Source organism: Eptesicus fuscus, chromosome 6, assembly GCF_027574615.1.
Source record: "Eptesicus fuscus isolate TK198812 chromosome 6, DD_ASM_mEF_20220401, whole genome shotgun sequence".
Classification (NCBI taxonomy): Eukaryota; Metazoa; Chordata; class Mammalia; order Chiroptera; family Vespertilionidae; genus Eptesicus; species Eptesicus fuscus.
In genome coordinates, this window is record NC_072478.1 from 49,952,589 (window position 1) to 49,976,803 (window position 24,215).

General features: G+C 43.3%; 1 protein-coding gene across 1 annotated transcript in view; it reads left to right on the forward strand.

Moving 5' to 3' along the window:
• The window catches only part of RNF175 (ring finger protein 175), a 28,196-nt gene extending 4,229 nt beyond the window's left edge, over nucleotides 1-23,967 (forward strand). The window contains exons 2-7 of the mRNA XM_028151951.2: nucleotides 7,184-7,338; nucleotides 11,764-11,871; nucleotides 16,600-16,720; nucleotides 18,415-18,548; nucleotides 21,375-21,476; nucleotides 23,659-23,967. Of these exons, the coding sequence (XP_028007752.1) occupies nucleotides 7,184-7,338; nucleotides 11,764-11,871; nucleotides 16,600-16,720; nucleotides 18,415-18,548; nucleotides 21,375-21,476; nucleotides 23,659-23,779 (741 nt within the window). The 3' untranslated portion in view covers nucleotides 23,780-23,967. The remainder of the gene's footprint in view (nucleotides 1-7,183; nucleotides 7,339-11,763; nucleotides 11,872-16,599; nucleotides 16,721-18,414; nucleotides 18,549-21,374; nucleotides 21,477-23,658) is intronic.
• Nucleotides 23,968-24,215: the final 248 nt, after the last annotated feature.

Below are 24,215 nucleotides of genomic sequence, written 5' to 3' on the forward strand. Positions count from 1 at the left end.
CGTCAGAGATGAGGGACTAATCTGAAAAGCTCAGAACATTTTCAGACACAGCTTTTAACAAATAGGTTTATCTTCTGAAGAGATCATTTCATTTGTCTCTTCAGATTCTGCTCTGTGGTCTGTAGAAGCTGTGACTATCAGAGCAGCTTATTATGATAAAGCAAAAGAAACAGGTTATTTAGAAAGCAAAGTTTTAAAACATAATATTAACTGCTCCTAAGTGATGCCAAAAAGTGTTGAGAGAAAGTAGATAGAAAATGGAATGTTGTTATTTGGTTTGGGATACAACTAAATACCTGGATGTTTCCAAATACTCATATTTTTAGCATAACATAGTCCAAGCATCTGGATATTTGAATTTTTCTCTTTCCAGCTGATAGTGCTGATATGGTTTAGATATAGGCAGAGCCTCAGAATTAAATTATTTCCAAATGCTTTTAACAGCATTCAATTAAAAATAAAATTTCATTCAACACCATCCTCTCCACCTTCTTTTATGTCTCCTACTTTTCATATCTGCAGGAAATAGCGGGGGAGGGTGCGGAAAAAGAACCTTTCTCCTTCCCTTCAAACCAGTAGAGAGCCTGTTGACTACATACACAGAATTGGGGTTTTAGACACACCGTTAACTTGCCTCAATACACTGGCAAATCCTTAAGCCACAGATTGAAACATTGCTCTATTTAAAACAAACTCCCTGCAATAAACCATTAGGTCTGTTCAAAGCTTTTTAAAATGAGGCAAGGCACAAATATACACATACTGATGTAATATTGCAGAAGCTCCTTTAACAGTTTAAATAGCAAAATCAACAGTCTGAATTGAAGATAGAAATCTAGAGCTAGTGGATTTCTAAGAATCCTTCATATGCCATGATTCCATTATTTCACTTATTCATTTTATGCCCACACTTTCCTTCATTGCCTTTGTTCTGATAGCACAATATTCTTGGAGTCATTTATGTACATGATGATTTTCTGCTTACCTCTAGTATCCCCCTGCTCTCCCTCCATCCCACCCATACAAGTACACACAGACATGTGTACACGTGGCTGCAAACATAGTAGTTTAGGATTTGCAGTGCAAAGGAAATAAGTATCACATACATACATAACTTCCCTTCCTTCCTTCCTTCCTTCCTTCCTTCCTTCCTTCCTTCCTTCCTTCCTCCCTCCCTCCTTCCCTCCCTCCCTTTCTTCCTTCCTCCCTTTCTTCCTTCCTTTCTTCCTCCCCCCCTCCCTCCCTTCCTTATTGTGTGACCCATTCACCATCCTGTACAACTAGACAAAAGATATCTTTGTTTTGTCTTGACTTGCAATTCTTTCCAGATTCATCCATAATGCATGGTAAAAGGAAAAACATGGTACCACTGGGCAGCATCTGATCCGTCAGGACAATCCTCTTGCCATGATGTGCGGTGGGGAGAAGGTGGGTGATGTGATCCAGATGCAGGGCCAGTCATGCAGATGTGTTTTATATGCACATGCCCAGATGGTGACCCCTCTGGCATCATTAATGTGTCCCAGCTGCCAGGCTCCTCTGTTGCATGCATGCACCTCAAGTTCACATATTTCATGTGTTTATTTATGAGGCACAACATTCCTACATTTCATATGTGGCAGTTACTATTAAAAATGAGAGGTTTTAACTGCTCTGGAAATTGATAAAGAATTTTTTAAATTGCTATGAAATGTGGCCCTTATTTCAAAAGGACTTCTCTGTACAATCATTTAATTCATAACACAAATTTCTGACCTTTGTCCTTACATGTTGAGAAAATGTGGTGCTGGGTTTAGACTTTAAAGATAGTTAATAAATTGAATATTTGCATACAGAATATATTATAATGATATATATTTTTTGCTTTCCTTTTATTTCTAATCTCCAAGGCCTATTTTTTAAAAAGTTGCAGATCTATACATTTGAACATTGTTATTTTCTGTTAATTAAATCCAGGCATCAAGTAAGAGAAATTTGGGATTTTCCAGGAATGGGTTGTATTTATAAATCCACAAGGAGAGAACTAGTTTTATAAAAATACAGTCTAATGGTCACTTCAAACCATCATGTATTATAACTCCACCGATTTGAGGAAATTGATTAGTCTTGTAAAATTTGGCTTATAACCTAAAGTATAAAATATGGGAGCATAGTAGTTCCACTGAATTAAAATGAACCAATTCAAATTTTTATTTAAAAAAAAAAAACTTCAGCATATTTATGGGGGAAGTAAAAAGATGAATCAAACTCTTAAAACAGAGAGATGAAAATGCAAGTGACAGGTAATCAGATTTTGAAAGATGGAGTTCATATCCATTTTCTTCTTTGATATCAGAAGTAATGAACTAAAAAATTCAAAACCTACAATAAAGCATAGATGACTATCTCCACAATAAGCAAAAGGAAATGAGGGACCCAAATACTGATGAGATTTTTAAGGAGCTCCACACTTATTCTCAGCAGTAGAGGGTCAGTCCGACTGACATGGCTTAGTGGCTTAGTGATTTAATGTTGTCCTATGAACCAGGAGGTCATGGTTTGATTCCCATTCAGGGCACATTCCTGGGTTTCAGGTTCAATCCCCTGTGTGGAGCATGCAGGAGGCAACCAATCAATGGTTCTCTCTCATCATTGATTTTCTATCTCTTCCTCTCCCTCTTCTCTGAAATCAATAAAGATATATACATATTTTTTAACTAGGTTATTTAAAAAAAAAAAAACACGTAGAAACTCAAAGTTGCTAATGCTGAATGTTAAAAGGAGTGAATCTTGAGTCTTGGTTTCCTCACATATGGTTTCTGGTCCTCACAAAAAGTATTCTACTTCCTTAAAGAAGCCTGTTTTTCCTATTTGAGTATATATACATACTAGAGGCCCGGTGCATAAAATTGCACACAGGGGGTGTGTGTCCTTCAGCCCAGCTTGCACCCTCTCCAATCTGGGACTGCTGGCTCCCAATTGCTTCCCTGCCTGCCTTCCTGATTGCCCCTAACAGCTTCTGCCTTCCAGCCTGATCACCCCCTAACCACTCCCCTGCCAGCCTGTTTGCCCCCTAACTGCCCTCCCCTGCAGGCCTGGGTCCTCCCACAACTGCCCTTCCCTGCAGGCCCTGTTGCCCCCAACTTCCCTCCTCTGATGGCCTGGTCACCCCTAACTGCCTTCTCCTGCAGGCCATCTTGTGGTGGCCATCTTGTGTCCACATGGGGGCAGCCATCTTGTGTGTTGGAGTGATGGTCAATTTGCATATTACTCTTTTATTATATACTAGAGGCCCGGTGCACGAAATTCATGCACGGAGGGGGGTTGTCCCTCAGCCCAGCCTGTACCCTCTCCAATCTGGGACCCCTCGAGGGATGTCCGACTGCCCATTTAGGCCTGATTCCAGTGGGATTGGGCCTAAACGGGCAGTCGGACATCCCTCTCACAATCCAGGACTGCTGGCTCCCAACTGCTTGCCTGCCTGCCTTCCTGATTGCCCCTAACCGCTTCTGCCTGCCAGCCTGATCACCCCCTAACCACTCCGCTGCCAGCCTGTTTGCCCCCAACTTCCCTCCTCTGCTGGCCTGGTCACTCCTAACTGCCCTCTCCTGCAGGGTTGATCACCTCTAACTGCCCTCCTTTGCAGGCCTGGTCCCTCTCAACTGCCCTCCCTTGCAGGCCGAATGCCTCCCAACTGCCCTCTTCTGCTGGCCATCTTGTGGTGGCCATCTTGTGTCCACATGGGGGCAGGATCTTTGACCACATGGGGGCAGCTATATTGTGTGTTGTAGTGATGGTCAATTTGCATATTACTCTTTTATTATATATGGTGCACGGTTGCACGGGTGGGGGCCAGCTGGTTTGCCCTGAAGGGTGTCCCGGATCAGGGTGGGGGTTTCCTTGGGGCGTGGGGCGGCCTGGGTGAGGGGCCTGTGGTGGTTTGCAGGCCGGCCACGCCCCCTGGCAACCCAAGCATAGGCCCTGGTATCTGGGATTTATTTATCTTCTATAATTGAAACTTTGTAGCCTTGAGCGGAGATCAAGGCAGGCCAGGGCTGCAGAAGCTTGGCTTCCTCCATCACCAGGGGCAACTCAAGCCTCCTGCTCTCTCCAGCTCTGTGGCTGCTGCCATTTTTGTTGGGATTTATTTATCTTCTATAATTGAAACTTTGTAACCTTGAGTGGAATCCAGGGCCAGGGAAACCCAAGCCTCCTGCTCACTCTGTGGCCTCAGCCATCTTGGTTGGGTTAATTTGCATGCTCGCTCCTGATTGGCTGGTGGGCATGGCTTGTGGTGTAGCAGAGGTACGATCAATTTGCATATTACTCTTTTATTAGATAGGATATATATTTCATAAATAAAAGTGCAAGCCCATTCATTAGCTTTGACCATACCCACAAAGTAGGATGGAAAATTAAAGCAATTATCTGACTAATTCAGGCAAGAGTAAAGAATATGTATCCTTCCTTGGAAGTACTGCCTTGAATTCTAAAACAAAAAGCAGGTTATAGGATATTTTTTTCTGAACTCTTTAGTTACCTCAGATTTGCTCCATGTGTATTTTTGTTCAAATGCATATGTATAATGACAACTGTACTGTTCTCTGAAAGATTTAGAGCAATGCTAAGATTACGAATCCAGGTTGTTTTAGGGATGAAGCAATTAAAAGAGAATGAAAAGCCTGGGAAATGTCTTCTTATTTGACATGGAAAAGAGAATGGCAGTGGCCTTGCCTTTTTCACTTACATCTTGAAGTCCTATCAAATTTGGTTATTGACCTTTGGACTATTATAACCAAGATCTTATTAAAAGACCCAAAATTACATCCATACACTCTTTTTTTTAAAAGCCACCTCCTTTTATCTTTTTCAAACTTAAAAAGAGTTTATTTGTTATTTCGTATATATATTTAGTTTCTAAATATAAGACTTTAAATGTATTAAGAGACAATTTCTATTAGAAAGTTTTCATTGTGTAAGGCCACCTCCTTTAATTACAAAGATGAAGAGAGTAAAGACAACAAATAAATTACATCAGCCTTTGTTTATATCCAGATGACATATGTACATGCATGCTATAACAACTCTTTCTACATCCTGGCAGGCATGATTAATCGATCATGATACTCTTTAACACAAAACCAGGACCCACGCTTAGAATCCTCCTCAACAGAGCATTGCCAGGTGCCACCACCAATTAAAGTCCACACCAGAAATTAAACCTTGTTGCCATTTCCTTCTTATACTGGTGCTGAGTAAATAATAGGTGGTTAGTCTACAGATGATAAAACATAAAAGACCAAAGATTATTGCTATTGTTTAAACCTATCCACTTTTCACAAGAGAGGTGAATAGCTCGTATTGTTACAGAAAACCGGAGAAGAACCAAGCAACACTTAGAGAGATGGAGTTACATTTTATTATTATTATTATTATTATTATTATTATTATTACTATTATTATTACTAGAGGCCCGTTGCATGATATTCGTGCAAGAATAGGCCTTCCTTCCCCTGGCTTCACTCCGAGCCGCCCAGGAGCCAACACATCTCCATTCCTCGGCCGCCAGGGAGCCAGCAAGTCCTCACTTCTGTCCAGAACACCACTCCAGTAGCTCCCTCCGAAGCCCCCCTTCCACTCATAGCAGGCGTCACGCCCCTCCCAGCCGCTCCACTCTGAACCTGCATATGCAAATTAACCTCCATCTTTGTTTGGTTAATTTTCATACTCACTCTGATTGGCTGTGGGCTTAGCTGAGTGATAGTTAATTTGCATGTTTCTCTTTTGTTAGGTAAGGTTATTATTATGTGCGGGGCCCAGAGGAAATGTCTCTCAAATTCTGGGCGAAGTCACACAGGAAGTTTCCTGTATTTATACCTTTTTACCCTCTTTGTCTCCCAAATATGGGGTTTTCCAGTCCCCTTTGCAAATTCTTAAAGAGCCCCTATGTGCTGGGGCTTTGAGACCTCAACCAAAGGCTTGGCCGGTGCCAGCACTGATAACTTTGTCTGGAGAAGGTTTAATGGCCTCTCTGAAATGGGAGTAGTCTTATTTTCCTTATTATTTAAGCAAGCATTTACAGAAGCCAAAATAGCAGGTTTAAAATTTCAAGCAGCAGTTTTTATATAAGATGGATGCTTCAGTATTAGGCCCAAACGATCTAACAATTAGGAGTGTCAGTCACTACGGTAACCATATCAAGTCATTGACCTCCAGCCCATCAGTGTATTCCTGCTTCCTGCCATGTGAGCTTGAGGCCGGCCAACTTACAGAACCATCTGATGGCTACTTGGACTCAGGTCAGTGGTATAGACCAGTGGTCGGCAAAGTCATTAGTCAACAGAGCCAAATATCAACAGTACAACGATTGAAATTTCTTTTGAGAGCCAAATTTTTTAAACTTAAACTTCTTCTAATGCCACTTCTTCAAAATAGACTCGCCCAGGCCGTGGTATTTTGTGGAAGAGCCACACTCACTCAAGGGGCCAAAGAGCCGCCTGTGGCTCACGAGCCGCAGTTTGCCGACCACGGGTATAGACCACAAAGGGGTTATACACAGAGGGACAGGAGATAGTCTGATCCATGTCTTAGGGCTGCCTAGAAAAGGCAGCAGAAACCAAAGAGGAAAGACAAGAAGCAAATGGTGGGTTGCAAATCTAATCGTCAGGGTTGAGGTAACAGCACAGTGGGGACTGCAGGGTTAACCCTGCGGCGTGCACTGGGACAGCGGGCAGAAGCCTCCCAGAAGCTGCTGGGACACCACTTCCTCCCTTGAGATCAGGTGCATTTGCACGTGTGCCCAGGTAGTAACCACAGCTGTTTGCTGGGCGCTTTCCCTTCAGGGATTTCCTTTGAGCCCCACCTCAGTCAGCAAAGGCAGGCGGGGCAGGCATTGTTATCTCCCATTTTACAACTGAAAGGAAGCTCCTTTATCCAAAACCACACCCCTGTCCAAGCCTAACGTTGCTTTCCTCTGAAATATCCCAAAGAAAGCAAGTGTCGGAAGCTGGGTATTCTGAATTATTTCCCATTCGAATTTTCAGATAATTGTGCCAGCCGGCTCCATGTGCGTGTTACAGAGGAGTTTGTAGTTGAATGGTTAACCAGTTGAGTGTACAGACAGCATTCTGAATCTTTTGACAATGGGCATGCCCTTCTGGGCCCTGAGTCATTGAAGGAGACTTTCTGTTCATTTCTCTAACAGCTGGTGACCCTGTTGCAGATGTGGGTTGTCCCTTTGTATTTCACAATAAAACTTTACTGGTGGCGGTTTCTGTCTATGTGGGGAATGTTCTCAGTTATCACCAGTTACATCCTCTTCAAAGCTACACGAAAGCCCCTCTCCGGGAGAACACCCCGGTAGGTATTCCACTTGTTTCTTCTCCATCATCCCCTTTATTGTAAACACTAGAAAGTATATTTAACTTCCATTTTCCTGAATGGGGGTGGGGGGGTGGTAGAATGTTATGCTTCTTTTTTTTGTCTTCAGTAACAAAACTGTTTGGAGATTAGCCATAACACTGTCAGTTCACATTCATTATTTAATGGTGATTCAGACATGCCTGTAAAATTTATTACTTTAGCTATTAAGTAGTGAAGGCCAGGGAGAAAGAGAAGTGAAACTGTTAAGTTTTCTAGAGCACTGTTTGCATGTTCATTTTTAACTCAGCATTTTGTTTATTCCACTGTAAGTTGTCACACACATTTTATAAGAGAGCAAGAGTTAGAAGTCCACATTTTTTAACAACTCTGCATGAGGTTTGTATCTGATAAATCATAAGAAATGATTTATTACTCTCATAACAAACGAGGCTTTAAAATCCCATTGATCATTTTAATGACCATTGTCAACCTCTGGACATTTATATAATTTCATCACATTATTCACATCTTTCCAAAGTGCTTATAATGTGCCCACAAGCTTGCTCTCCCTCTCCTTGTTCTTTAGATAAGATCTGAACCCAATTCCAGCTAAAACTGGAATAGGAGAAAGAGAAAATAGGTAAAGTGTTTAATGGTAATAAGACAATGCCATTTAATGGTAATAAAGACAAATGATCTTTGTCGGAAAATAAGTCATAAACGCCTGTAAAATATTTTTATGATTATTTGGCCATTCAGATGTTTGTATTTAATCCTCTAAAAAAGTGGGAGAGCCCTAACCGGTTTGGCTCAGTGGATAGAGTGTCAGCCTGCAGACTGAAGGGTCCCAGGTTTGATTTCGGTCAAGGGCATGTAACTTGGTTGCAGGCACATCCCCAGTGGGAAGTGTGCAGGAGGCAGCTGATCGATGTTTCTCTCTCATCGATGTTTCTAACTCTCTATCCCTCTCCCTTCCTCTATGTAAAAAATCAATAAAATATATTTTAAATTTTTTTTAAAAAGTGGGAGAGACAAGATCAGCTTTTCCTTCTAGTATGGAGAAGGAAAAATATGCAGTAAGAGAAATTAGATCAATACATTTCATGATAAAGATTGAAATTCAAATAAATGAATTTAGGCTTATGAGCACTTTAATTTAATCCCACATTGGGAAGTGCTTGAGGTGGTGTTAGGAGACCTTCTATACTGGCCAGTTTGAGGTCTTAGTCTTTGTAAGGACCTGGTTCCCCCATCAGCAAATGGACAGCTGGGACCCTTCCTTCCTACAAAATGTTGTAAGTTATTTAAGACTTGTGATGTGATCTAAGTTTTGGATGAATTGAAATGTACTTCCTTTCATCCCCTGGATATAATCCACATTGTATTTCAATGAAAGCAGTTCTCTTTTCCAATGCATAATGCATTCCCCTGGTGAGACGCAGTCCTTCTGTGCACATCAGCTTATTCAGTGCTGAGACCTTCACTCCAGGAAATACCCAAGTGCTGCCTTGTTACCCCCATGGCTCTGATAGCTCAGATGGCCGGGGTCCCACGCCCTCCGCTTCTTGTGCCCACAGTGCACCACGTCAGCTTCTTCCTCCCTGCAATAGTCTGAGGGCCAAGCCACTCCACTCACATGTTAAGCAGACCCAGCTGCCGCTTGGAGAGAAACAATGGAAGAGGCCAAATAGGGACCCTTTCCTTTTAGAAAAGCAGTAAGGATAAAGAAGCTCACTGAGTAGAGGTAGTGGGCCCTAAGCATCTTTATGGATCTTTGCTTCATCATCACATTATAGCAAATGTGCATGGTGCGGAGGGCAGACCCCAGAGGAGTGGTCTTCGGTGCCAACGCAGTTTAAAAACCGCTGTTCCTCCCCCAGAGCACACCAAGCCCCGGCTGAGGGGCAGAGTCGCAGATAAGAAGTGGGTTTCGTTTCTACTACGGTCAGGTTGTCTGTCAAGCAATGTTCAGGCTCAAAAATAGGCCACAAAGAGCGTGGCCTGATCCCATCGAGTCTCTGTGGACACTGCTCTGAAGCCCTACCCCAGTTTCTGTCCTGGCTTATCTGTAATCAAATTAACAAGGAAGTTCTGGACTCTGGGAACCTGTACCCCCAAAAGGAGGAAAATGTAGGGGGTGACATTTGGAAAAGCTAATACTGTACATCCCTCATGATAATATGACCCAGTAAGCATTTAATGTGCCAAGTCTTTGAAACATTAATACATTATCTCACACAACCTTCAGGACGATTTAGAAGCTGGTGTTGTCATCCTCCCTTTATACATGAGCAGTCACAGGAAGAAATGTGGAGTAGGGTGGCCAGGGTCCCCCAGGTAGTAAGCGGCAGAGCCCAGAAACAACCCAAAGACGGCCGAAATGCCAGGCCCCTGCTCCCAACAGCAGGCTGTGGCGTAATCACACCAACAAACTGCCTTGCACAGAGAGACCCTGCACTTACAGAAGTTGTGAGGAACACCTCTGGTGCTGGCACCACCTTGAGGGGGCCCTTCAGGTAGAGAGAGGATGTGTGGGGTTCAAAGAACCCCACTCTGGTGCACGCTGGTGTTTTGGGGTGAAGAGGGAGCTCCTCTCGAGGTTGGCCACTTTTCCCATCATCACCCCTTTTAGCAACACCAACGTCCACCTTGATCTGACTGCACTAAGCAAAGACTCAAACTGTTCCGCACTGGCAAAGCAAAAGGACCCACCCGACGGCCCAGGGAGACACTCTGGCCCCTTTAGTGATGACACAGCCTCACAGTGATTGGAGTCACCTCCTGCAGGTTTCCCGCTCCGCCTTGTAACTCCTCATTGCTGAGGCCTCCCTCAGGCAGGATTATACTTGGAGGAGGAGGTGTGCTACCCGCCCCTCCCGCCCCAATCTCTCGACTGCCCTTGTATGTGAGTTGCTTGAAATAAAGAAAGCATTTCACCATAGAAATTATGTAAATGACAATTCATTTCTCCAGTTAGCCCACAACCCCACTTAAAACATGTTTCAGAAAGTCCCTTCTGACTGGAGCTCAATGAAGTGGGGTACCTTTTAAAATAACATCAAAACATTACATAAAACCAACTGGCGTGGCCCAGTGGTTGAGCATCAGCCTATGAACCAGGAGGTCACTGTTCAATTCCCAGTCAGGGCATATGCCCGGGTTGCAGGCTCGATCCCTAGTGTGGGGCATGCAGGAGGCAGCTGATCAATGATTCTCTCTCATCATTGATCTTTCTATCTCTCTCTCCCTCTCTGAAATCAATAAACATAAATATATATTTAAAAACCACTACATCAGTAATATCACAGAACTAAAGCATATGATGCAATGGCTCCCACAGGGAGGAAGCCAGGGGAGGTGGGAGAGTTGAGGACAGGGCTCAAAGGGTTGGAGGTAAGAGGGTGGGGTCAGGTTTCTGTAGTGAGACTCTAAATGAAGTTTGGTGTAGAAGGCAGGAGAGGGGCTTCGGGAGGATGAGGAAAGAAAGGACTGAGAGGCAAGCAGGTCCTCCCGCCATTTTTGCCCTTGAGAGCATCAGTCCAGCCACCCCCTATTGTCTCTGGGCACCAAAGGTAGCCTCCCAGCTCGCGGCTCCTCCTTCCACCACCTCTTCCTGTCTCGGGGCTGGAGGAGGGGGGACTTGTACTGTGGCACACCAGGAATGGAGCTGGGTGCCAGCCTCCTCCCACATCCTCCCAGGCATGAAGCAGTCTTGTGGCCCATTGCATAGCTTTTTCTAAGGGTTTTACTGCCAGGGCTGAGGGCAATGAACAGGGTTCCATTCTAGATCATCTCCACTCCATCCTCCATCCCCATCCTCTCACTTCCCCACCGAGGCCCTGTGGGAAGAAGGAAAGGCCTTAAGAGAGGTCATGGTCAAGGCATCCAATGAGCAGAAAAAAACGAGGCTGAAGCACTCTTCCAAGTTCATCCCAGGGCTAGGGGAGGGGCTCTTTGATGGAGATGAGATGGGATGAAGGCTGAGGTTGTTTGCTCTGGGGCTGGGGGCAGCAGGAGGAGCAGGAGGAAGGGTAACTCCTGGAGGAGGTGCTGTCTCCTCGTGACTTCTCCTCCCAACTTTGCTTGTACCTCCAAGGTACTCCTGCCAAAAGCACTCTAAGCTAACTAACCCTGGAGCCAAATGGGAAAAGGAGGGGAAGGAAGAGGCAGGGTCCCAGGTAGAGTAACCATCCCTGAAGGCCATTTTTACTTGAGGAAGATGGGTAAATTACAATGAATTTATATATGCATATACACAGAAACACATGTACATGGTAGCTGATATAATATACTTATGTTCTTTGTATTACATAATAAATAGAATTTTAGAAACTCAAAACTGACTTACGACAATGTTTAAAAGAGATAAAATACTTTATCATTTATCGTGCTCTGTGTTTCTCCCCATTTTTCACTCTACAGATTGGTCTACAAATGGTTTCTTCTCATCTATAAACTCAGCTACACATTTGGTGTTGTGGGTTATTTGGCTATCATATTTTCATTGAGTGGACTCCATTTATTTTTCAAGTAAGTATCTCCAATGAAGACATTAATATCTCCAAGCACTTGCTTGGAACATTCATCTGGTCAAATTCTCTGTATCTATATCTTATTTATTTGCCTTTTTAAAGAAATACCCTTCCTTACTCCACCTAGAAAAGAACATTCCAAAGGAAGTTATACAGCTTAATGATCCACGTAAATTATTGAGAAGAGCCCTGGCCAGTTTGACTCAGTGGATAGAGCGTCTGTCTGCGGACCGAAGGGTCCTGGGTTCAATTCCAGTCAAGGGCACCTGCTGCCGAGAACCAATTCCAGCATGTAATAATTACAAGAGTTTTACCAAAAGGTTGGTGAAGCTTGGGCAGCTCAACAAGGGTGAGCCACATATGTAGTTTACCTGTTGGAAACGGCTAACTGGCACTTCCCCCAAACCTGAATAAGATAATAGTCTGCTGCCAGACAGCTCAGGGCATTTTATTGCCCTCTGTTGGCCAAACACCTGAACAGCCGTAGGCTATTCCCCAAACTGACAATGCTTCTGTACCCATTGATACCATACCCTTTGAAGTATATTATCTCCACATTGCCTTAGGATAAATTTTATGAATAAAAGCAGGTTCCTTGGTCAAGGTAAGAGTCTTTAGCTGAACCTGCCTGGGTCGTGGGCTCGATCCCCACTAGGGGGCATGCAGGAGGCAGCCGATCCATGACTCTCTCATTGATGATGTTTCTATCTCTCTCCCTTCCTCTCTGAAATCAATAAAAATATATTTTAAAAAATTATTGAGAAGATATCAATGCATGCAACAACTTTTATGACAAATGAATATTTTTCTCTTTCTTTTTATTGATTGATTTTAAATCCTCACCCAAAGAGTGAGGATACTTTTTCCATTTGATCTTAAAGAAAGTGGAAGGGATGGGGATGGGAAGAGGGAGGGAGGGAGAGGGAGGGAGGGAGAGAGAGAGAGAGAGAGAGAGAGAGAGAGAGAGAGAGAGAGAGAGAGAGACATCGATGTAAAAGAGACACATTGATTGGTTGCCTGGGCTGGGGATGGAACCTGCAACCCTGTTATGTGCCCGTGACTGGGAATTGAACCCAAGATCCTTCAATTCGAGGGCCGATGCTCTACCCACTTAGCAACACTGGCCAGGGTTCCAATCTATATTTTCATTGGACGGTACAGCTTTGGAGTTTTGTTTCTAGCACCCATGAAATCCCTTTTGCTGGGGACAGTTGGAAAAAGAGGAACTGAGTGCTTAGACATTGAAAGGGAAGTAACGAGATAACAGAGCAAGAAAATCTTGGGGGAAATAAAGGAAATCGGGATCATTATATCTATGACTCAGACCAAGTTCCCATTAGGGAGAGGGTGGCTGAGAGGTGCTGTGGAGAAGGTCCTCACCGGCGGAGCTGAGGCTGTGTAATCAACCTGTGTCAGGAAAGGGGATTTCAGTCACACCACGCTACGGACACCAGCTCATTTTCATTGCTACTTCATAACTGTAATTTTGCTACTGTTATGAACTGTAATGTAAATATCTGTGTTTTCCGATGGTCTTAGGCTCTACAGCAGCAGTTCTCTACCTGTGAATCACGACCCAGGTTGAGAACCACTAGCAGGGTCATCTAAGACCATCGGAAAACACATATATTTACATTACGATTCATAACAGTAGCAAAATCACAGTTATGAAGTAGCAACGAAAATAATTTTATGGTTGGGGGTCACTACAACATGAGGACCTGTATTAAAGGGTCGCGGCATTAGAAAGGTTGAGAACCACTGCTCTAAAGTGTTGTTGATTATCATTGCATTGAGATCCTCTTCTGTGAAAACATGCGTTTGTTACTATACTTTTTAAAAATATATTTCTTTATTGATTTCAGAGAGAAAAGGAGAAGGAGAGGTAGAAACATCAGTGATGAGGGAGAATCACTGATCAGCTGCCTCCTGCACACCCCTTACTGGGGATCAAGCCTGCAACCCAGGCATGTGCCCTCAGCTGGAATCAAACCTGGGACCCTTCAGTCCGAAGGCTGATGCTCTATCTACTAAGCCAAGCCGGCCAGGGCTGTTACTATACTTTTTATCAACACCTGCTCCCTTGGACTTGGAGGGAAGGTCATCTTCACTCCTCCCACTGCCCTAGTTGTAAAGTTACTCAGGCAAATACTACGCAGCAGTAAAAAAGAAGGATCTCTTAGCCTTTGAGACAGCTGGAGGGACCTAGAGAGTATTGTGCTAAATGAAATAAACGAGTCAGAGAAAGACAAGTATCACATGATCTCACTTTAGATCTTTATATGTGAAATCTTAATAACAAAATAAACTGATGAACAAAATAGATCCAGAGACATAAAAGCATGGAACATACTGTTGAATCTCAGAGGGAAGGCAGGGGTGGGTGGGTGGGTAGGAAGAGATTAATCAAAGAACTTGTATAAATACATGCATAACCCATGGACACAGACTATAGTGTGGTGAGGGCTTGGGCTGGGGATAGGAGGAGGGCTAGAAGGGGTAAATAAAGCACTTAATCCTCTCTAATAAAAGAGTAATGTGCAAATTAACCATCACTCTGCTACATAAGCCATGCCCACCAGCCAAGCCACGCCCACCAGCCAATCAGGGGGAGTATGCAAATTAACCCAACCAAGATGGCTACCAGAAGGGAGGCTTGGGTTTCCCCGGCAACAGAGGAAGCCAAGCTTTCCACACACTCTGGTGGGCCCAGGCCTCCACTCAAGGATACAAAGTTTCAATTATAGAAGGTAAACAAATCCAAACAGAAATGGCGGCAGCCACGGATAGATCAGGAGGCTTGGCTCCGCTCCAGGCTACAAAGTTTCAATTGTAGAAGGTAAATAAATTCCAGATACCAGGGCCTCTGCTTAGGTCACCAGGGGCATGGCTGGCCTGCAAACCACCACAGGCCCCTCGCCCAGGTCTCTCCACACCCCAAGGGAATCCCACCCTGATCCAGGACACCCTTCAGGGCAAACCAGCTGGTCCCCACCCATGCACCAGGCCTCTATCCTATCTAATAAAAGAGTAATATGCAGATTGACCATCACTCCAACACACAAGATCAAGATAGCTGCCCCCATGTGGTCAAAGATCCTGCCCCCATGTGGACACAAGATGGCCATCACAAGATGGCCAGCAGGGGAGGGCAGTTGGGAGGGACCAGGCCTGCAAGGGAAGGCAGTTGAGATGGACCAGGCCTGCAAGGGAGGGCAGTTGGAGGTGATCAACCCTGCAGAGGAGGGCAGTTAGGGGTGACCAGACCGGCAGAGGAGGGAAGTTGTGGGCAAATAGGCTGGCAGGGGGAGCAGTTAGATATCAATCAGGCTGGCATGGGAGTGGTTAGGGGGTGATCAGGCTGGCAGGCAGAAGCAGTTAGGGGAAATCAGGAAGGCAGGCAGGCAAGCAGTTGGGAGCCAGCAGTCCTGGATTGTCAGAGGGATGTCTGGTGAGATCGGGCCTAAATGGGCAGTCGGACATCCCTAGAGGGGTCCCAGATTGGAGAGGGTGCAAGCTGGGCTGAGGGACACCTCCCCGCCCCCATGCACGAATTTCGTGCACCGGGCCTCTAGTATATATAGATATATATATATATATCTCCAGGCAAATCTTGAAAGGATGAAGATGCCACCTGTGTTGGAATTCCCAAGTCACATCACAAAAGATCTGTACCCTCTAAGTCTACAAACTCTCTACCTTTACATTTCCATCTCAGATTAACAGAGCCTAAAAACACCCAGAATAAAGTTCCTGAGACAGACTACCCAACTCCTCTCCACTCCCTTCCCAATTCAATCAGACCCATCCAGGCCCATTGCTAATATTGAGACTGTTGATAGATATAACAAACCAAATATGCAATGATTAAGATTTAGAAATTAAATTAGAGACTAATTATTTACTTTTTAAATAAAGGTCTTCCTCTTGAAAAAGAAAGGAGGTTCTAATAGATAATCCTATTGTATTTGAAATATAATCCAAATACCTGACAACTATGACATAGTAGCAAAAGGCCTCAAAACTTGAGGTTGATTCTTGATTCTATCTCAAATATTTTCAGGTAAGATAAAGTATTTGAAAGCATTATGTAAAGTCTGAGGTCTAAAGCAGGGATTCTCAACCCTAGCTGTGTTACAGTTGTTATCTATATAGCTCCTAAAAAGCACTTCTGTGCAGACCCCATCCAAGGCCACCCAAATTAGAGCCCTTGAAGAGGGCTCACATATCAGTCTAGTTTTAAATCTCCCCAGGTGATCCTAATCTATATTTAGGGCTGAAAACTATTGCTCTGTTAAAGAGGTTTGGAATGTTACCTGCCCAATGGGATACCTAGGGTCCAGAGAGCTTCCAAAAATATTGCTGCACAGGCCTCATCCCCACAGAGTGTGATGTAATTGCTGCCCAGGTCCTTTTACGCTCACCCCAGCTTGAGAACCATTCGTTAGAATCAGCTTGTCTAAGGACCGAGATCTTAAGAAGCATTTGAAGACTCTCTCAAGAATTACTTTGTCCACTTAGCACTGAGTGGTAAAATTTTAGGGAAATTTAGAGAATTTAACATTTTTCATTAACAAAAAGACAAACTATACCAATCAATGAAAAAAAAAAAATACCGCCAAGTTTCTATTAGATACTGTGGCAGGAAATACTCTCCTAGCTGCAACACTCCCACTGCCCCCCCAAATGCCACATTCCTATTTTCTTGTCCTGCTGTTTTCAATAGAATCAAGGCTAGAGATTCCATGGATTTTGGCATTGTGTCGCTGTTCTATGGCCTCTACTATGGCATAATGGGGAGAGACTTTGCAGAGATCTGCTCGGATTACATGGCTTCTACTATAGGGGTAAGTGTTGCTTTTATTATTTGTAACCACTTGTGGTATATGGAGAAACGGTCTCATCTGACACCATATTTGCATCCATTTTCAGAAATCAATAAATTTTTCTTGGTTCTCTCAGCCCAATTGCTCCTTGGATTCTCCTTGCACCAAAAATTGTCTTTGCTAATTAATTAGAAAATACATTTCTCCTTGATATAAAGTGGTTAGGAAATAATGCATCTTTTAAAATAAAATATACCAATTATTTGAAAGTAACCATATCTAGCATATCCAATTTGCCATAATTTAAAAGGTTAAAAATTCAACAATACCAAAAACCCATTATTTTTGCCTACTACAAATAAAAGTCATATTTGATGCAACTAAAACACTTTAGAATCAACCAGTGCCTCAGGGTAATACTCATCATAAAGATCAGTTATTGTTATATAGCATGTGAAGAAGTAAATAACATAAAAAGTGTGTTAAATGTAATTCTGACTGTATATTGTTCCCTAGAATTAAAAAAAAAAATCCCTAATAGTTTAACTCTCTTAAAAATAAAACTCAGAATGGACATACTTGCTGGTTGGATGGATTTCAGAGTCAGATATTGGGAGCATCTATCTGTGTCTGACACATGCACATCTCTTAAACATAAACCAAAGCCTGCAGGGCAGACCCAGTGGTTTCAGGAATTCTCAGCCATGTCTCTTGGTACACGGCCGATCTGAAATGGAAAATCTAGTGTGAGTGGCAAGAATGATCTTCTGAACTGTTTTCTCTCTCCATTTATGGGGCAGGGCTAAGTAGACATTATCTTGATTTCCTTTCCACCCATCTCCATAGGCTCTATCTGACCCTTTTCCTTGAGCTTAGAATCCAACTTCTGTGGTGAAATGCTGGAACAAGATATCTTTTGGGATTCCTCTGCCATGTGTCATCTGTGGGCCAACTGCCTTTCTTATAAGGCTTAAAGTCAACAAAGGAGGAAGCATTTCCACTCCCAGTTCCTCCAACAAAAACCAGAAACCATACCCTTTTAAAAATTCCCAGGGCTTCTGGTGCTTGCTGATGGGCAAGAGAGGAAGAGAAGAATTGTATGCCCCTCCTTGTCCAGTGGGTCAGGAAGAAGAGATTTAACTAGCAAGACAAAGTCTTGAAGCACCAACTTTCTGGAGACTTCTCACCTGATCACACCCATCCTCTGTCATCTTCACTTCAGCTAACAAATACGTAAACGCAATGCCTCGAGCCATTGGGATAGCCCCCAGTGACTTGAATTGATGGTGTATGCATGTGTGTGTCTCTGTGTGTGTGCGCGCAGGCACTACAATCACATGAGGATTAAAAAATATAGAGATGCCAGGGTTTACTCCAGAGCTATGAATCTCTGGGTAAGCTTAAAAGCTTCCTGTGTGATTCTGAGCTACATCCCTGAATAGAAACTGTTCCTCTTGAATGATTCCTTTGTCAGAAGATTAGAGTGGAGATTATACTTAGCAATGTACTTTGGGTCTATTTGGGGTTCCGTGGGTATTTGTCTGGAAACCTCACACAGACTAGCATTGTTCCTATGGGGAAAAGTGTTTCAAATTCTAAACCAACGAGGAAGCAGTAAAGACTCCCTGTCCCAAAGCCTGGCAGTGTCTTCCCTGTGTTCAGAGAATGGTCTGTGCTCTCCTGTTCAACAATGCTCTGTGCATTTGTCCCAACAGTTCTACAGCGACAGTGGGATGCCCACAAGGAGCTTGTCAGACAGCATCTGTGCCGTCTGTGGACAAAAAATCATTGTGGAGCTCGATGAAGAGGGGCTCATTGAAAACACTTACCAGCTTTCCTGCAATCACGTGTATCCTTTTCATGGGAAACCATTTGGTCTTCGTGAAGCAATACTGGAAGGCACATTTCAAATAATCTGTGTTGGGTATGGGAGATGGCAAGTCAGGTTAAGACTATCTCCTCACCTACCCTCCTTCCTCTCCTCCTCCTATCCCCATCTCCCCTGCTTTGCTTTATGCTTCTGCCCATCTTTCTTCTTGAGACTTTCTGATCATCCCTGCGAATAATGAACTGCTAATTTAAGGTGAACCTTCTGCTCCAGTAATTTCCTTTTTTAAAAGGAATTTTAGTGCCACAGGGACAGGAAGGCTCATCATCTCTACAGGATGCTGGCTGGACCGTTGGTGAAGCCATAAGTGAACAGGTAGCCAAGAAGGACCTGGGAACGAAGGGGGTTGGGGGGTGAGAAAAAGAGTAAAGTTTTAGGTGCAGGGAGAAACTTGGGACTAGGCGGGTGGAGCCCCGGGTCTGAAGCTCACAGGACCAAGAGCGACAAGGTGTGTTTTGCTTTGTCATCTTAGGAAACTGCTTGTGTCATTGGTGGTAATGGGTGCAGGCAAATATCAGCTTTGGTCCTGCAAAGAGGATAATGCCACAGGCAGCAGGACACTGTAGATTACAAAAGGAGGAACCAAGATGTTAGCACCTAGTTCTTGGACCATTTGGCTCCTCCACCTATGAGTTCTGCCCCGAACAGCCATCTACTGGCTGAAGGATCTTGGGGGTTAGGGTCCAGTCAAGCCCAGGCCTGGAGACCAGCATTCTCTGGGAACTCCAGTAACTACTGAGGAGAACCTCAATATGTGGAAAGACGCCAAGATCAAGAGCCCTGAGTGAGGCAGCCTGTGCTGCCTACGCATGTGCCTCTGGATAGCAAAGTTGTGCTTGGGCTGGCCAACAACCAGTATTTTAACTCTTTTCTAAGTACATAATACTTTACTTTATAGTGTAATATCAATTTTACAATATTGCTATACACTCAGTTCAAAGCTCTGGCATTATGAGGCAGTTAAACCATCTGCCTCTTGCCTGAAAAGCCCACCTACCTCAGTCAGTAAGACCCTAGATGTGCAGCGCTTATGACTCAATTCTCTTTAATCCACACAGATTACACTTATTCAATACTGAGAGTAAAACACTGGATCAGATGCATTTGAAATGTAATAGGAACCTTTGCTCCAACATTTAGGCCTTGACATGTTAAGGTAAGAAACAAAGATACCCCATATGGAACTCAATGTTGATTTTTCAGTGGGATACCTTTCCCAAAAAAACTATCATTCTTAATAGAAATTGTCCAAGTCTGGCTGTAGTTTTAAATATGACTTACTTTTCACATGTTGGAACAGAGCCCCTGCTGCCTTTTGCAGGTGGAAATATTTTCTCTCTCCACCTTTAAAAGCCCTCCTTGGGAATTGTACATGTGTGCGTACGTAATCCAAAATGCAGCTATCTTTAAATTTGCTTTGCAGGGAGTACTAATGGCCCATTTTAGCGTGAGTCATATTAGCCAGAAGCAGGAAAACATGAGTCCTATTAACAAGGCAGGGGCAGAGATCTGGGTCTTGCTCTGTAGCCAAGAAGGGTAGAGATTCTGGAGATGAAAGAGGATCTTAAAGAGGAGGTGAACTTTTCAATGCTGGCTCCAGCCCTTCAAATGAAGGGCCAAATGGGTTTTGCTTCAAACCTTTGTTATAATACACCACTTTATCTTCACCCAAGCATGTTGCAAAAGTGACCCCAATCCCAAGAATATAAAATAGTGGAAACTGTTATTGCACACAGATCTAATATTGAGGAATTATTTGCACGGCCTTGATTGTCTACACCCCCACGACCCTCCATTTGTCAGGGAAGGGCCTTCTATATCATTGCTATTCACATGGATGTGTTGTAGGCCAGGCAGTAAATCATGAGATCTTGATCTAGAAAGATACCTTAAGATCAATGGCCATAGAAATAAATGAATCAATAGGATGGGTCTCATTATAGGTCATCATCCTACCCAAAACAACAATGTTGTGGAACCTGGGAAAATATATTTGCAAAAGCAATTGGCTTTGAGTGTTTCATTCAAATATCCATGCAATCCGTAGGCACTTAGGCTCCGCCTAAGGTGCTGAGGACAGAGATGAATGAGATGTAGCATATGGTCCAGAAGAGACATGTGAGCAGACAGTCATGATACACAGTGACACTGTGCTGTGGGAAACAGGGTTCACTCTCAACTTTGGAGGCAAAGGGCCAGACTTTCTAGATAAGGGGATGTATACAACTAAAGTTACAAATGCGTAGATTTACATTTTATTAAAGACAACCAGCTCCTTATCAGTAATTAAAAATATAAGAAACCAATAGAAAGATTTGTAAGTTTATGACCACAAATAACTTAAATTCATCTAAGTGCCTAAGACAAGTCTGATCACGTATAGATAGTGAGCAATGCACAAGAGTAGAATATGGGAAATGCATGAGAAATGCACAGTGAGCTGGGCAGAGAAATAAAATGATGCATTTACATAAGATATTACCGTAAAAAATGCATTTTCACATTCTCAATCTAATTTAATTCTTGTGAGAATAAAGTGAGGCCAATAAGCTTGGTAACTCCTTAGGGCCATAAAGCTATTGCAGCTCTGACTCCAAGCTCAGTCCTGGGGGGTCCATTGTCCTCCAGGATCTCCCTTAAAAAGTGATGCGCACAATCAGGTCATAATTGGCAGCCATTCTCTCACCTTCCACTGCTCCACCCTACAGATGGAATCATTTCCAGCATGTCCTCACAAAGCAAACCTTGCCTTTCATATCTAGAAGCTTCCCTAACAAGATGCCCAAGCTTTCATGAATTCTGCATCCGAGGTTGGTGTATTGTTGGTAAAAAGCAGACCTGCCCTTACTGCAAAGAGAAGGTTGATTTGAAGAGGATGATCAGTAACCCGTATCCTTTTAAAAAATAAGTTATGAAACGTTATCTTAAATGTTTCTGGTGTTGCATTCCTCCATCTAAACTTTCATTGTCTTCATTGTAGTCACAACAGAAAACTCTCTGTTTTCCCAAAACACCTACCTCTTCAAAACCACTTACTGGTCTCTTTTCTCCCCTGCGTCTGCTGCTATTCTGGTTAGGAACTGAAGTGTCAAAAGAGACATACTCTACTCTTTATATTGCATATGTTCCAGTATAAGGGCTTTAGTGGAAATGTGATGGGACATTACAAAAGATAGGTAAATATATGGAAAGATGAGAGAGAGCTTGGAATTTTAATTTTAAAAGCCCCAAATATAAACTAGAGTATAGAAAAGTATTTTTAAGGTGTACCAGATTTTACTATTTCCAGAACTAAGTAGGGCTTTCCCCCCTGGATATGGCTTTTTAAATTCCCTACCATGCCCTCATTTTTTCTTAGGCTACACCCTAGTGCAGTGGTCGGCAAACTCATTAGTCAACAGAGCCAAATATCAACAGTACAACGATTGAAATTTCTTTTGAGAGCCGAAAACCGACTTCTGCGCATGGGCCACGAAGTTTCAATCACACTGTACATGCGTGCCCGCACGTGGTATTTTATGGAAGAGCCACACTCAAGGGGCCAAAGAGCCACATGTGGTTCGCGAGCCGCAGTTTGCCGACCACTGCCCTAGTGATAATAATATTGAAAGAAAATGAAGACCTACTGGCTTGGTCGGCTTATGGCAGCAACTAGGATTTCTAGAGAACCAGGATCCCCATCTAAATAAACCCAAATGTCATTAAGGCACAGGCAAGTGATGGCCCCATCCAGAGCTGACTGCAAACACTCAGTCCTCAGCCACTGGTTCAAGGCCGTAATACACGTAATACACGTATCTCTTCCAGGGGTGAATGGGATTACAACATACCCCGCTTTAAGCAAGAGGCATTGAGAGGTTGGTATCAACCTGCCCAATACCCTCTCTTCTCAGAAGAGACAGCCTTTCTATACTTTCTGAGTCTCAGTCCCCTAAACTGTACAGTGATAAAGTAGATACCGCCCTGGTTCCCGCCTCTCACCAACCCTAAATGCACTTTAACAATGACTGCTGGCAGCAGCCTCCCTCCCCCAATCTCCGAGGGTTGAAAATCCAAGAAAGACTTTCATGTAGGGCAGCAGAGGAGGCAGCACTGATGGGTCTTTGGGTCCTTAGAGACTCACTGTAGCAACAGCCACCAGCTCCATCCACAGGCCTGCAGCCACCAGCTCCATCCACAGGCCTGCAGCCACCAGCTCCATCCACAGGCCTGCAGCCACCAGCTCCATCCACAGGCCGGGCCTTTCTCAGTGAGTCCGTGCAACCCAAGCACAACCAAAGCTAAAGGTGTGTGATACTCCTTCCTCCTTCCTTTTCATCCGCTCTCCCTGAATTTTCATTCTCGTGTGAGGAGACCGAGCCCAGAACCATTTTGGGTGAATAACTTATAAAACCACAATACATAAATCTTTGTTTTAAAATTGGTCACAATGTGATCATAAGTGTCACCTTAAATGATCATTAAGATGATAAGGAAGAATTGGTTTATTTTTATAGTCTTCTGAGAATAAACTTTTGAATATTGCAGGTGCTCTTTTTACTAAGACTAAATAGAAGAAAAAGCTACACGTGAAAAACTGCCTTCATGCATGTAACATTGCTATCAGAGATATGATGTATTAAGTCCCCTCAGCACAATTTATCAAAGATACCAGAGAAAGGTATATCTTACCTATGAACACAAGTTCCCCTTTTTAATATACAATGAATTTCCTCTGATGAGCTGCCCACAGGAAAACCCAGAGCTGTTTTGCTCAGTTACAGCAGCTCCCATTACCCTTGGCTTCCAATGCTGCCATTCCCCTCTTCCTCTTTCTTTCAGTATATGACCCTTGCCTTTTATTCTTGTTTTATAGTTGGGATTGTGGTATCAACTTTTATTATTAGAAATTAGGTGTATAAGAAATAATTATAACCAATGCTATAAAAATCATGTATGGAGTTTTTAAATGAGCACATAGAACTATGAAAGGAAATGCCCACTCATGCCATTGCTTATATTTGCAAATGATACTTATAAATATTTCTGCTATCTGGCCATGTACAGAGCAACCTCCTTAACTGAGATGTAGCTGGGAGCGCACACACATTTTATATGGACAAATCCTGGATTGGCTTCGTTATTTGGTAGCCTGGCAACCCATGGTGATAGGAATAGTTCAAGGCATTAACTACTCACTAGGGCTGGAATGATACAGGAAGCAAGGTGTTGCATGTTGAAATGTTTTCAAATCCTTGATTCTAGATTGACTATTGATACTCGTTTTTTAATTTTAGAGATGATTCCGAGAGTTTAGAGAACTGAATAAGATTTGGTGGTCTATCTAAGGCAATTTGTTTATGTGGAAAGAATTTAAAGAACTGAACAACGAAATAAACAAACGAAGCACGCTCTGCATCTTTCCCATTACAGTTGTTTTCTAATCCACACATGCGACCCGTGTATTACCAACGGCCCCAAGGACGTCCCTCCTCTGATCTGGCTGTAGAGTGTTACAGAGGTTTGCAAAGCACTTCTCACACAGACCATTTGGTGATAACTAATACCTTCTGACCAACCCAGCATCTTCAGAGAAGCCGGCAGAGTTGTTAAGTAATCTGCGGTTGAAGGATAAGGCCTTTTCTACTC